Here is a 14450-nt window from a genome sequence, read left to right as displayed (position 1 = left end):
ATTGTTAGCTTGTTGTAATTGAAGCCAGAAAGTAAATCGCAGTAACGGTAGAGCAGCACGCCAATCTAACGTTAGGTAACTAGGGACAGCTAATTAGGCTAACTCAATGCAAACTAAAGTTAAATGTTGCTTGTTCGCTAAACGCTAAGGGCAAATCCATAAACACATATTAATTTTACGATCATTACTGCTTCTGTAAACTTATAGAAGAAAACCGGTGATCTTACCTTTTCACTTGTCGTCTTCACTGGTAAAAATGGCAGGTGCGTGTGCCTGTGCGCGTGTGTGCGCGCGCGTATGTGTGTGTGTTTTCTTGTTTTTTGAATTTGCGTTTTGGCGGACTCTGTAGAGGGCACATAAAGATGAGGTAATAAGTTTTGATTGGCTGATAAAGTTGTTGTCCCTGGGTGCTCATAAATTATGTTGGTCTCAGGACAACTAGCACTTGGCAAAATCAGGACGAGCGACGTTACCACCAAGGTACTGAGAAATGTAGTTAAGCAAGTAGCATCACTACTTGTAGCTATTTTATAAGGTATCGGTGCAATCAGACATTTTTAAATAATTACTCATGTCATTGTTTAAATAAACTGAAAGCAGATAATCAAACAGATCTATTTCATTTTGAGATCAGAGATTTAAGAGATCTGTTTGATTTTGATCAGAGAAAAAGATTTTGAACTGGTCATTACAAGACAGTAGCTTTAGTAAGGATTAATTTATTATATTTAATTTGTACAATAATTATGTCTCCTTGAAAGAATAAAAAAATTCTACAGCAATGACTTAGTGCAGTAGATATGGCAAGCCCATTACATAAATTCCAAGTTCAGTACGGCAAGCCATTTTGTGTGTATATCTTTAAAATGGTTTCTCGCTAGATATACATTTTTATACATTTGATTCAAGCTAGCAAATGGAACTTCTTGTATGCTACACATGCTAGCAGTAAATAGCTATGCTAATAATGATTAGCTAAGTGCTATGATGTGCTAGAAATGCTACCTAAGTATTAGGATTTGATCAAATAAGTAAATGAGGTTTGCCAGTTAACAATCCAGTGTACTCTAACATGTTCCTAGGAACCTCTTTGTAACCACTCAGAACACTAGCAACTATGCCTTACCAACACCTTAGCAGCAACCGCTGTGCTTCCTGCTAATTGCATTTGAGTCCCTGCACAGTCTTGTTGGCTTTCTCAAGCCAACACGCGTCAACAAACTTTAGGTCCTAGTTATTATTATTATTATTATACCAACTTCTGACCTAAGAACTACCGACTGTACCTCCTCCTAGGGCCTTGATGCTACAAGCCCCAAATTTGGGCAAAAGCGGACTTCTACATGGTAGATTTATGCTATATCTCATCATCAAAAAAATCTGCAAATACATTTAAATAATTTCGCCATATAAAAAAATTATACAATCCTCAAATTTAGCCAAAAGATTTGTTATGCATATTATTACTATATTTATTTGGAGTAATCATAAATTACAGTTTTCATATAAGTATTTTTTATATTAAATCTGTCTCTGAAATGTGATATTGCAGAATCAAAACCAGTCAGAATCTGAAATCTAGGAAATCAGGTGCTACATTGTTTGGTCTCAGTCATTTAGAACTGGTTCGAGGGCTTATACAGTCACAGATAATAGAGAGCTAATTAATTTGACTATTTTCACCAATAATTTGTCCACAGATATTGTGGGGACCCTTTATCAACTTTGGGGATTTAGTCAACCAACAATGGTGCTTTAGAAGTGTTTCAACAGGAAACCTAAGTAATTGCCTCACTAGACTCTTTTTTCATGACTCCTGGTTCATATGACTGTCACTTGATACATTCAGTTTGATGGGCACTTTTGTACAGACAAAGGAACTCTGCAATTAATGCATATAAATAAAAGACAATCACTTGAATGTTACAATTAAGGCATGTGTATCTTTGAATAATATGCCATAGTTGTCTTTATATACTATGAAACTTTCTATATGTGTCTAAAAAATAGGATGTCTGCTACTAAACTAAAGCTAGTGACATTTGCAATACATGTTAATGATAATACATTTTAATGATATGATAATAGATGTTAATGATACTAGTAGTACAAACAGTATTCGTCTTGTAACATTTGCTGTAAGATAGTCACGAACTTACAAGATATTTCACCACGTGAAATAAACAAGCAGTCTGTTAATGATTGACCCTGAGTAAGATGGGACAGGGTGTGGCCCTGCCCCCCATGGCAATCCCTCATTGGAAGACATTGCCATTGGGATGGACCAAACCAGATCACTTAAAAACCTACTGCAACAGTAAAACTTTGCTTTTTGCATTAGTTTGGTCGTGCTTGCTGCTGCTCCCTGTCCCCTCTCGCTTGCTTCGCACAACCATGGTTTACTACAAACTTTCCATGCAACCTCTACTGACAGAACAGACTGACTGAAATCAGCCAATGCAAAAAAAAATGGTGATGCAAAAAAATCTTCAGATTCCGCAATCAATGCATCTCTAATGAAAAACAATGAAAATTACAACCCAGTCCCAAATGTTTTCAAAAATAGTTCTATATGTTGGCATAATAGCAAGTGGTTAGCGCGTTGACAAATGGTGCAGAAGCGCTATAGGCATCCCGAGTTCGAATCCCACTACATGGACCTTTCCCAGTCCTACCTCCTTCTCTCTCCCACTTCACTTTCTGTCAAAGTACTGTCCTGTCAAATAAAGGCAAAAATGCCAAAAAAAAAAAAAAAAATAGTTCTATATATTTAAAATAGAACGGTGTGTGTTATCACCTCCAAGGGACCATTCATTCATTTTTGTGTTTGAAATGTTAGCCACAGTGCAGTAGAATGGATAAAGAATGCAAGAGATGTTTTTAACTTGACAATGTTCACAGACCACGAACAGATAACGAATCCTGAGGAATATATATATATATATATATATATATATATATATATATATATATATATATATATATATATATATATATATATATATATATATATTGCACATGCAAATATAAATAATAACTACAGACATTTTCTTCACATTTTTAGACAGCATTGTAAACAACAATAGAGGACATACAGCAGATTATATTCTTAAAGATGAAGATGAGTTTTTTGAGAAGATGAGTTTTTTGTAAGCTCAGGTTGACCATGCCTCATTATATGTATTTTTATAATGTCATGTCTCAGGTGTGTATTTAACACTAGGGGTTCGTTGTGCTGTTATTGTCCTGGCTTGTTGCTGTGAGTCTAGCTCCTCCAATTTGGTACCATCTTTCATGCCCATATGGATTAGGATATTGATTCTGTTTTCGTAAAAGGCTTCCCCTTTTTAATCTAGGCAGATAGAGAACTCCTTTCACTAAGATGTTGGAGTATAGGTTTATTGTGAGCACCAATTCAAACGCATGTGGAACAGAGCAAAACTGAATCACAGAGGAAAATAAGTATAATAAAATGAGCATGTAACAATTGTTAGTGCAATTAAGTTGTTAATTGGATATGGAGATGTGATAAAACAGTTTGTGGTTCATTATATGTGGCAACCCCTGATAAGTTAGGGACTAACCCAAAGGATAGTAAGTGAGTGAGTGAACCAAAAAAAAAAAAACATTCATCATATGGGAATATGTCCCTTACACTCACCTTGAGAGTGCCCCTCTGTCACGGAAAGAGTTCAGTCTTTGCTGTTCAAGGTTGGCCACTCGCTGTAATTCTGATGATGTGTCATCACATATGGACTGATCACTGCATTGAAAAAATAATCAAAACAGACTCAAAAACTATAAAGATGTTTTAATATGACATGAACATGTGCATCCATGCATTGCTTTTGCCTGATTGGTTAAAACACAAATAGATAATTTTCAAAAAGGAATGCAGAGGTAAACTATTTAGAGCTGACCTCAGACCTGTAAGAATGATCCACAGAAGCATAAAACACACACACAAAGTACAATTTGTTTAATACTCAAGGCTGTTTCTTGTATCCTCAGCCATCTTATCAAGACTGGTTAAAAACTAGTACAACCAACATCCAAATTGACAGCTTGGTAGTACACTAAAGACTATCTTGCATACAAAGGAATTTACTTACAAAGAATTAACACATAAAATGGCCAACAACTCAGGAAACAGTTCTAATCCATAAAGAGTCCAGCTCTACTCCAGTGTTTTAGAGGCTACTAAACACATTACTAAAATAGGTAATGATTAACTTCATTCACTAATCAAAATCATGTCAAAGATCAAATACTGATTCAAATAATCAAAAAAAGTCTGGAGAAAGAATATATTTTGATCCACCCTGGAGCAGATGTGAAGACAGAAACTGTCACGGTTGCAGGTGCATGGACTCTTTTCTGTCTTGCTTGTAAAGCTGCGGTCACACTGGGCTTTGTGTGTGCGAAATTCTGTCGTACGGCGCTGCGAAAAGGGTGGGATTAAACAAGATGATTAGACATTAAAAAAAAGCGAGCGATTGCTCCATCTATTAAATTTCTGTCCAAAGAGGTCATGTTTTAATCCTCGATTGGTCTCACGCAGTCAAGTGATGCGATTTCGCAGGTCAGAGTTCACCAAGCTTGAACTTTGCACTGCAGCAACATGCGAAACTTGACGCATGACCTTGCGTTTCCGGTCTGACGCATTCGCGTGCGTATGAATGGAAGTCTATGGGAGGAAAAGCCCAATGTGACCGCAGCTTTATTGTCACATGCGGTTGTTTTGCATTCCGATATGCCCTGTTGCGTGCGTATGCTGATCATGTGATCTTGGATCAGCTGTTCTAATCAGCAGCTGTGCGTACTCAGCATCTCCTATATTAAGAGCTCGATCCAGCTTCTTATTGTCAATTCAATACTTGCGTGTTAATGTTGTCTCTGTCTTGCCAGGACCCTCGTTAGCTTGTTTTGGACTTCCTGACCTGTGCTGTGTCTGCAATCTCCATGTTTCCGGTGCTGGTTTGCACCTTTGATCTACACCTTGTTTACTTGATTTTTGTTATTAAATTCGCTTGTAACTGGATCCATCAGACTTTGGCTATTATTCATACCATGTGACAGAAACCCACTCCTTAAAGGGCCATGAATCCCCCTCTTTTGGTTCGAGTCTCAGAATTAAAAAAAAAAAAGCTTTATGATGGGCGTGGAGTGCTGCGAGCAGTGGGAGAAGTGGACGTAGCCGGCAGAGCAGGGGAAAAGAGGGGAGCGAACAAAATGAGACAAACCATGAGATACATGTTTTTTTTTTATAGTTTACGAAGTTGAAAGGCAAAGAAATAAACAGCAAGTAATTTAATACCCTGCTACATGTTATTCGTAATTTCATATACACATAACCACAATTTGTTATATCATTATAAATATGATCATATTTATATAAATACTATAAATGAGTAGGACTTCTCTCCTGTGCTGTGCGTGGACGCAGTCTCACCAAGGCATTGGGTCTTACAGCTTGGCAGGTCTGCCTTGCCTTCGGAAAGCACACCCTCTCATTAATAATTAAGAATTTGGGTCTAATCATATAAGAAAACTCCATTATGAATAATGATGAGAAACTGATACATCATCATTTCACTAGTAAATGCGCACTGTCACCGATTTTGATCCAGGCCTTGAAATTATTTTAAAACCAGAAGATGACATTAGCCGACAAAAGCTCAAAATTATCCAGTTTTCTCAACAATTACATCTGACAGGTGCTAACGTTGCCTTAACAGATGCTCAACACACACATTTCTTAAAATTAAAAAAAGTACTCCAGGGTGTCTTGACCCTTTAAAGTACCATGAAATCCACCTGTCTCAGCAGGGTGTTTTCACACCTCTAGTTTGAAAAAAGTAAGCAAAGTGGATTTGTCCAGCTTTGTTAAGGTAAGAGTGTCCAGCGATGAAAGAGAGAAGGGTATTCATTACGTGCAAGCACCCAAACAGATGCTGGGGAGATGGACAGTGATTCAGAAAGCAGCGTTTCTGAAAGGTGTGTGGAAGTGGAGGATTTCTCTCCACCAGATTCCCCTCTGTCACATTATCTGGTTGATGAAAGTGCAAAATCCACTGCTGTATAATTTTTAATCTTTCAACACAAACACGCCCCAGAATGCAGGAGAAATTAAAGAGCCCATATTATGGGTTTTTGAAAATGCCCTTCCATGTAGCGTGTAACATAGCTCTAAGTGAAGTGAAATATCCAGCTAATGCTTAAATCTGTAAGTGTACAGTGTTTAAAACTATTGATTCATCGATAAAGGAGTCGACTCATAGTGCTTCAAACAAGTTGCCTTGATAACGAGTCATTAGGTGTTTCGTGATGACGTGGCTACGAAACACAAGTAGTTGCGCGCAAACCCGGGAGATTTGAAACCTGCGGCCCCGCCCACTAACACAGAAAAAAAGCCCCACACACACACACACAGAGACACACACAGACACCGGTGGAATGAAGTCAAGCTCTGCAGATGGATACTATCGACAGCCTACCCAAAGATGAAAGCTCAGCATTATAACCCAGAGTGCTTCTGGAAATTACATGCTTAAAAAGAAGACTTTATCGGTTTGTTAAAGGAAGGATCAGTAAAGACTGTCAGAACATGGATCAGTGCATCATGAATCAGTTTCTACCCCCATTTCACAAGTGTAAGTACGTGCGATTAAAATTGTTGCCTCGTTTACTCTAGCTTGCAAATTATGTATTTATGTATTATGTGTGCTGTATCAGGTTAACTCTTTATTTTCTCATATCGCGTGTAAAGCCACGTTGAAAACGCGACGCGTGCCGCTTTGTTTACGGATCGCCAGCTATTCCTACACACATGCAACGGTCAAGTTTCAAAATATTTCAGCTCAGGTTCAAGGGAGCTGTCTAAATTGCACCCAGCAATCCTACAAACATATTGTCGCGTGTTAGCAGACCACTGTAATCTAACTGCTTGGGTCCACACACGAGCTGTGCTTTCATCGCGGGGAAATGGAAACAAAACTTTTGTTTTAGCACATTTAAAATTGGAACACGTTCGACCCATGTCTCCACACAATTCTTTTTCTTCAACTTGTTTTAATTACGGTTGGCAACACATGGTATCTCTCTGAACACTGTAACAGGTAAAAAGGGTCTTCGAAGCTTTATCATGCATAATAATGAAGTTGCATCTCATTCACAATAGAGCATGCTGGTTCAAACCAAGTCTTTCTTATGAATTAATGTTGAAAACTCAATGACATCCTTTTGTACCTGCTGGTAAATGTGTTTTAGTGTTTCGTGACCCTTTAGCAGACAATGTCAAACATTTAGCCCAAATGTTCAGGAGAGCCCTTAAAACACACATTATAAGAATTACTATTGAGTATGACACTTACAGTGGAAGTTAAGCAGTCAGTCAAGTTTACATTATTTATTGCTTCCCATTTTCATAAAAAAAAAAATTATTTAATTTTAATTGTTAAATATTTATAAAAAAAATAAATAAACTGCTTTCTTATATATGTGGTTTCAAATGAAATTATTACTACAGTCACTATTGCTTTTATTACTATTACATTAATAATAATAGTAATAATAATATTTAATATTAGACTCCTCCATGAAGTGCCACCTTATCGTGGTGGAGGGTTTTGAGTGCCTGAGTGATCCTAAGTGCTATGTTGTCAGGGGCTAATGCCCCTCGTAGGGTCCCCAAGGCAAAAAGGTCTTAGGTGACAGGTCAGACTAAGTGCGGTTCAAAAACCCCTTATGAGCTTAATGACATTGAGGACTGTGACGTCGCCCTGTTTGGCACAGCAGTGGCCCCACCCTGGAGCCAGGCCTGGGATTGGGGCTCGTATGTGAGCACCTGGTGGCTGGGTTTTTCCCCACGGATGGTTGGCTTGCAGGACTCCCGAGGCAGCTGATGGGTACAGGCAGGCCAAGCGTGCTGCAGCTTGGGCGGTTTTGTAAGCTAAAAGTTGGGCCTGGGAGGAGTTCGGGGAGACCATGCAGGAAGACTATCGGTCAGCCCCAAAGAGATTCTGGCAAATTGTCTGGCACACAAGCTGAGGTCCCTGAGGTAGTTTGCCAAGCAGCGAGGTGGATGAGATTCACCCTGTGTATCTTAGGTCTCTGGATGTTTTAGGGCTGTCTTGGCTGACATGTCTTTACAGTATCGCATGGAGGTCAGGGACAGTACTTTTGAACTGGGCAACTTGGGTGGTGGTTACCATTTTTAAGAAGGGAGACTAGAGGGTGTGCTCCAACTCTAGGGTGATCTATGAAAGTTTATGCCAGTGTACTGGAGAGGAGGATCCGGCCGATGATTGAACCTAGGATCCAGGAGGAACAGGCTGCGTCCAGGCTGTGGTACACTGGACCAGCTCTATACCCTCACCAGGGTGCTTGAGGGTTCATGGGGGTATGCCCAACCTGTCCACATGTGTTTTGTAGACTTGGGGAAGGCATCCGACTGTGTTCCCAGTGGCATTTTGTAAAGGGTTTCTGTTAAGAGTTGTCTTGTCCCTGTATGAACAAAGTAGAAGTTCGTTTGCATTGCTGGCAATAAGTCAGACTTGTTTCCAGTGCATGTTAGACTCCGGCAGGGCTGCCCTTTGTCACAATTCTGTTCATAATTTTTATGGACAGAATTTCAAAGCGCAACCTTGGGCTGTAGAGGGCCCGGTTTGAGGACCACAGGATTTCATCTCTGTTATTTGCAGACAACGTTGTTCTGTTGGTTTTATCCATGGACCTTCAGCCTGGAAAAAGGTGGTTAGCCATCTCCAGGGTGGAAGAAAGTCCTTACCCCAGGTGAAGTAGTTCAAGTAACTTGGGGTTTTGTTCACAAGTAAGGGCAGGATAGAACGTGAGATTGACAGGCGGATTGGTGCAGCGGCAGCAGTAATGTACCAGTCCGTTGTGAAAGAGCTGAGCCGAAAGGCAAAGCTCTCAATTTACCGGTCAATCTACGTTACTACTCTCACCTATGGCCATGAGCTTTGGGTCATGACCGAATTGATAAGATCTCGGATACAAGCAGCCAAAATGAATTTCCTCGCACACTTATGGATAGGGTGGGGAGCTCTGTCACCTGCGTGGAGTTCGGAGTAGAGCAGCTGCTCCTCCACATCGAGAAAAGTCAGCTGAGGTGGCTCGAGCACCTGTTTTGGGTGCCTCCTGGACGCTTACCTAGGGAGGTGTTCCAGACATGTCCTACCGGGCTTGGGATTGCCCCGGAAGAGCTGGAGAAAGTGTCTGAGGAGACGGAAGTCTGGAGTTCTCTCCTAAGACTGCTGCCTCGCGACCTGGCCCCAGAAAAGTGGATGAAAATGAGATGAGAATAATATTGGAGTGATTTCTGAAGGATCATGTGGCTCTGAACACTGGAGTAATGAAGCTGAAAAATCATCTTTAAAATCACTGGAATAAATTATTAAATGAAATAATACATGACTTCACACTTTACTAAGTCATGTCTGTGTGGATTATGTCAAGATATATTCTCTTATCAAGTCAATCTCTCAGAATTCTGTATGAAGGATGTAAAAACCTTCCTGACCATAAAAACCACACTGATCTTCCTTTGGTTTGAACATGAACAGAGGTGTGGAATGTAGTTGTTAAAAGTGGAAGTACCCGCCCCATTACATCGGATACCAGACCTTGTCGAAGCCTAGACAGGTAGGCAGCATAGTACAGAGAGCTAACCAAAGCACATCAAATGATTGGTAATTAAAAGAAAAATAGAATGAATAAATTTTTATGTATTAGACACAAATTTGATGCGTGTATTCGCACTAGCTTCACATCCACAACTTCACACATTGGGTTAAATAAGGCTTTCAGGTCTTCATGGTCAGTCCATTTGTTCTAACAAGAACCTACAAGACCTAGTGCTTGATACAAAATGGCGGTGTTCGTCTGCCAAACAGCAAACAACTTCATGGTCTTGTCCCTTCTTTTTCCCAATTTTTTCAACTTTTCTTAAAAAAATGTGCATCCATCTAAAATGTGACTATATCAATACAACTGTACTATATCTTTTTTTTCAATTTTCATCCTGGATCAACTTAACGAATATATCAATGTACACTACTACACACTCTGCTGCAACATGAACACGCCAGATCACAAAAAAGGTAAAGGAAGTCCCACTCCAATCTTCAAGAGACCTCGTCTTGATTCACTTTCTAGTTTGAATTCAACATCATCCTCATCATCATGCTGCACAGAGGTAAGAGATATATTACCTCTTAAAAAAAAATTCCAGACTTGACAAAATAATCGCACTTATTGATGTTATTTACAAATTCCAAGAATTATGTCACAGCTTAGAATTCAGTCAAATGACAATCACTAAAGAAAATAACTTCCTAAAGGACTCACCTGGACTCACTTACACCCGTTCAGTCACCAGATTACTAATTGCCATCACCTGCGCACTGATACACACACACACACACACACTGGATATAAGGCGCTTCCCCTCACTCTACCGCTATTGGTCCTGAAGATCACATCCTGAGATTCACCTGATCCCTCTCCAGCGTTCCTTCTACTCCAGTGTCTCTGGGTTTCCCTCCAGTGTTTCTTCGGCTCAAGCGTCTCACTGTTTATAGTGTTCCTCATCTCCCTGGATTCCTGCAACATGTGTCATGTGTCTCCAACATACTTCCTGTCTCTACAATAAACTCTCTATAAACTCAGTTAAGCTTCCATTATTGCCTTTGTTTGATAAATCATTGTGTTTACTTACACTTCTTGTGTCCCTGCATTACAAACTCCAGCGACTGTCTCTGCCTCAGCCATTTCCATGGCATTACTACATTAAAACTGAGTGAAGCGGTTCACAAATAAAGTCAACCTATATATTGAGATGCAGCCAGGCCAATTCCCCACCGAACACTCCAAGGTAGCTTTACTCATCTCTTTATTGTCTGGCAGAACACTATTCTGGGCCAGGGCAATATGGAACACAATAGTGCCATAATTAACTGTAGGGCCTCGCACATGTAATACACAATCACGCAGTGCATTAACTTTAAATTAGCTCAAAGGGAATATAACACAATTTAAAGTGGCTTCAAAAGAATCAACTCTTTTGAACCAAACAAACGAATCGCCCAGCGCTCATTTGAAAAGACAGGGCTGTTGACTCCAAAACGAATATTGCAATTCGAAACAAAGTAAAAACACTTTAATATTTAAGCAGGGTAACAAGATCTAGATATAAGGCAAAAGACATATACACAGGTAATAGATGTATACACAGGCCACTTTCCTTTAAATACAAGAGACATTATTGACTACAAACAAAACTAACACAAATACACATACACACATGTATTCATACCCATTGCAGATGAGGAATAGAAGGAAAAGAAGAGTTTAGGAGAGATGTGATGTAAAACCTCAAGATGTAAAACCTAACCAAAGTGAACCAAATAATCAATTCAACCTTTACTGTTTCTCAGACTGACAGACAGAAAATGGTGAGTTTGAGGCTGGTCTCATCCCATCTTGATGTCCAAGTCCGACTGGACTGGACCTGGAGGAGAGTTCTCCTGGAAGCTCAACTCCTTAACAGCTGCTGCAACTTTGTTGGACTGGACGAGTGTAGCCTGCCTGCCGACTCTGCTGAGAGAGTTTTGGGCTGATGGGTTTTAACCATCAATGTTTCCGGCCCCTAATAGAGCTGGATCAATAGGCATTGTCCATGGATCTGCATGACTGTCCCATGTTAGCACATGCAGCTTTGGCGTGACTCACTCACATGAGCCATAGTGCTTAAAAATATAGTATTAAGCATACATTTATAACGTCACCATGATAGATTTTACATATCTATAATTAAAAGAAATTAAAGAAAGGGAAAGGGTTTTACTCATTAATCTCAAATAACATACACATAATGTTATATTTGTGATAAATTGAAGCATAATGGTTACGCATGATCAATGCATTGTTAACATATACATGATTTAGGTGTCATACAAGTGCAACAACATGACATTTCATTAAAAGTCTGCTATCATCATCTTGAGGATGATCTAATGAACTTTAAAGGGCACCTATGGTGAAAAATCTACTTTACAAGCTGTTTGGACAGAAATGTGTATAAGTATAGTGTATAAACTGTCATATTGGGGTGAAATAAACACACCCAGTCCTTTTTTTTAAAAATTTAAATCGAATTTCAAATTGAGATTGACTGCAACTTTATGGAGGAGTGCGGTCCCCCCACCCACCAATATTGCTTGACAGCTGCGCACATTAACATGTCCGGTAGTCACGTGTATAATCATACCAACAAGACAGGATGAGTGCAAAGCAACCGGGAATAAAAGGTCTGTTCAGTTCGCTAGGTTCATCAATCATCATCAAACGTGATCAAGAGTGAGTTTTACAAGTTTAAAATGTTTTAAAACAGTGCATGTGTGTAATGAATTATAGCGATACACTTCAGATTCACTTATTCAGCCCAGCTGCGTGTTAAAACAATTATAAAAAAGACGCTTCAATCCCGGTTTGTGGACGTTAAATCAGGTTTATTTTGCACATTAACATAACAGATATCCATACAGCAGTGGATATTACCAGTATCATGTCACATATGTGTGCAAAACGAGTGCAAAGCTTAACGCGCTGTCTCTGTGTGTGTGTCTGCGCTCTGTGTGTGTGTGTGTTTGGACCAAAGTCAGTCAATTCTCTGTCTTGCATGGGGGTTGAAAATCCCATTTCCTGAGGTTAAACACAAGTTCTCATGATCAGTTACTCATTTGTCTTGAGTTAACTTGATCAGGATAGTAGGTTCGATGACACTTAACTGATGATAAACCAGTCATGAGGCTGATAGCTTCAATTAAAGGTTGTGTGGAGCGTGAGTCACCTGACATTAAGTGAGTGGCACGAGCAGCCGAAAACATTTGGAAATGTTTTTAGAAAGGGCCTTTTGTGCAATGTGCTGATATCGTTTACTAAGGATGCAATGATTAGCCGATTTCATTAACCGTAGTGTTTCCTATACCATTATCTTAGAAGGGGGATTCAATTGAAGTTAATTGTATTTTATATATAGCGCCAGATCACAACTTCTTTTAATAAAGCTGAATAACCTTATGTATTATCTTATTTACACAACGACATGTGATTTCTGTCTCTACATGGTCACGTGATTACAAATTTCTGCTCTCTGAATCGCACATGGTGGAGTTCCACACAGCCACTCTCTGCTGTATGGGAATGAGAGTGCACGCACCACATCTGACAAGACCGAAGATGCACGTGCGCTACTGTGTATTATGCATAGCCTACAGCAGGTAAATGATCCGTGGGGGCATGAGCGATCGATACGTTTGTTACAACAGCTAAAATATGTACAAATGCGGTGCAACCTCTGTTTATAGAGTTTATTGGCGTGACTCATGCAAGTGATGCGCTCTTTGTTGCAGGTGTAGCCATTGTATTTCCAGTGTACAACCTTATGACTTCTCCCGGAAGCTCCCAGAGTCACCCGCAAATTCATACCGGCTCCATGATCCCCAAAAATGAGTACCCGGAAATCATGGCGATGAGAATGAACAAGACAACAGATAGGGAGAGGCACAGAGATGGTCTAAGCATTACATTTGTTAGGTTAAATGAAAAGAGCAGTAAATATGTCGTGAGTGCAAATCCCTCTATCTTATTCACAGTTCCCTAATCACTTTCTTTGAAGTGTTCAGTCTGGCCACCAGAGCGCTTTCTACTTCAGACCAACTCTTCAAACTGCTACAGGGTAACTCAACCACAGGACTATTCAACTGGCGGCCCGTGGACTGAACCCCGAGGCAATATGTTCTGGCCCTCCAAACAGTGTGACCCAGACAGCAATCGATACGCTCGTTACAACAGCTAAAATATATACAAATGTGGTGCGACCTCTGTTTATATAGTTTATTGGCGTGACTCGCGCAAGTGATTCACTCTTTGTTATAAGTGTAGTCATTGTATTTTCAGTGTCCAACCTTATGACCTCTCCTGGAAGCTCATACCGGCTCCATGATCCCCAAAAATAAGTCTCTCACATTGAGTGATCTGCTGTCAATAGTTGGAGATGAGCAAAATATTTGAATGGTCCTGCATGTATTTAGGCCTTTTAACATAGAACAACTGAAAATTCTGTGTTGACGGTATTGCAAGTTCACTAAACGCTGGCTGGAATTATTGTATAAATAAAACTTTTTTTAACATGCATATTTAATAATATAAATTCTTGTAATATACCTACTGCAATAAACAGTTTATATGCCTATTTCCTTTTAGTAAAGAAGTATTAGATTTATAGGTGTGCATTTTAACTTCTTACGCATCAAATGTCAGTTCCAAACTTTTTCTTGATTGAGACATGTTGAATACTTTTTTCATCATTTGCAAAGTTTCAAAATTCCATTGTTATTTTTCATAACAAATTTTATATCTGTGTCATA

At 39.5% G+C, this 14450-nt stretch overlaps 1 protein-coding gene across 1 annotated transcript in view; it reads right to left on the bottom strand.

Annotated features, from left to right (window-relative positions):
* Window positions 1-14450, bottom strand: part of cnga2a (cyclic nucleotide gated channel subunit alpha 2a) — a 165489-nt gene that overhangs the window by 121009 nt on the left and 30030 nt on the right. The window contains exon 2 of the mRNA XM_056472951.1: window positions 3662-3763. Within this exon, the coding sequence (XP_056328926.1) occupies window positions 3662-3763 (102 nt within the window). The remainder of the gene's footprint in view (window positions 1-3661; window positions 3764-14450) is intronic.

Source organism: Danio aesculapii, chromosome 14 (genome assembly GCF_903798145.1).
Source record: "Danio aesculapii chromosome 14, fDanAes4.1, whole genome shotgun sequence".
NCBI lineage: Eukaryota > Metazoa > Chordata > Actinopteri > Cypriniformes > Danionidae > Danio > Danio aesculapii.
Note: the sequence above shows the minus strand (reverse complement) of the source record. Positions and strands in the feature narration are given on the sequence as shown.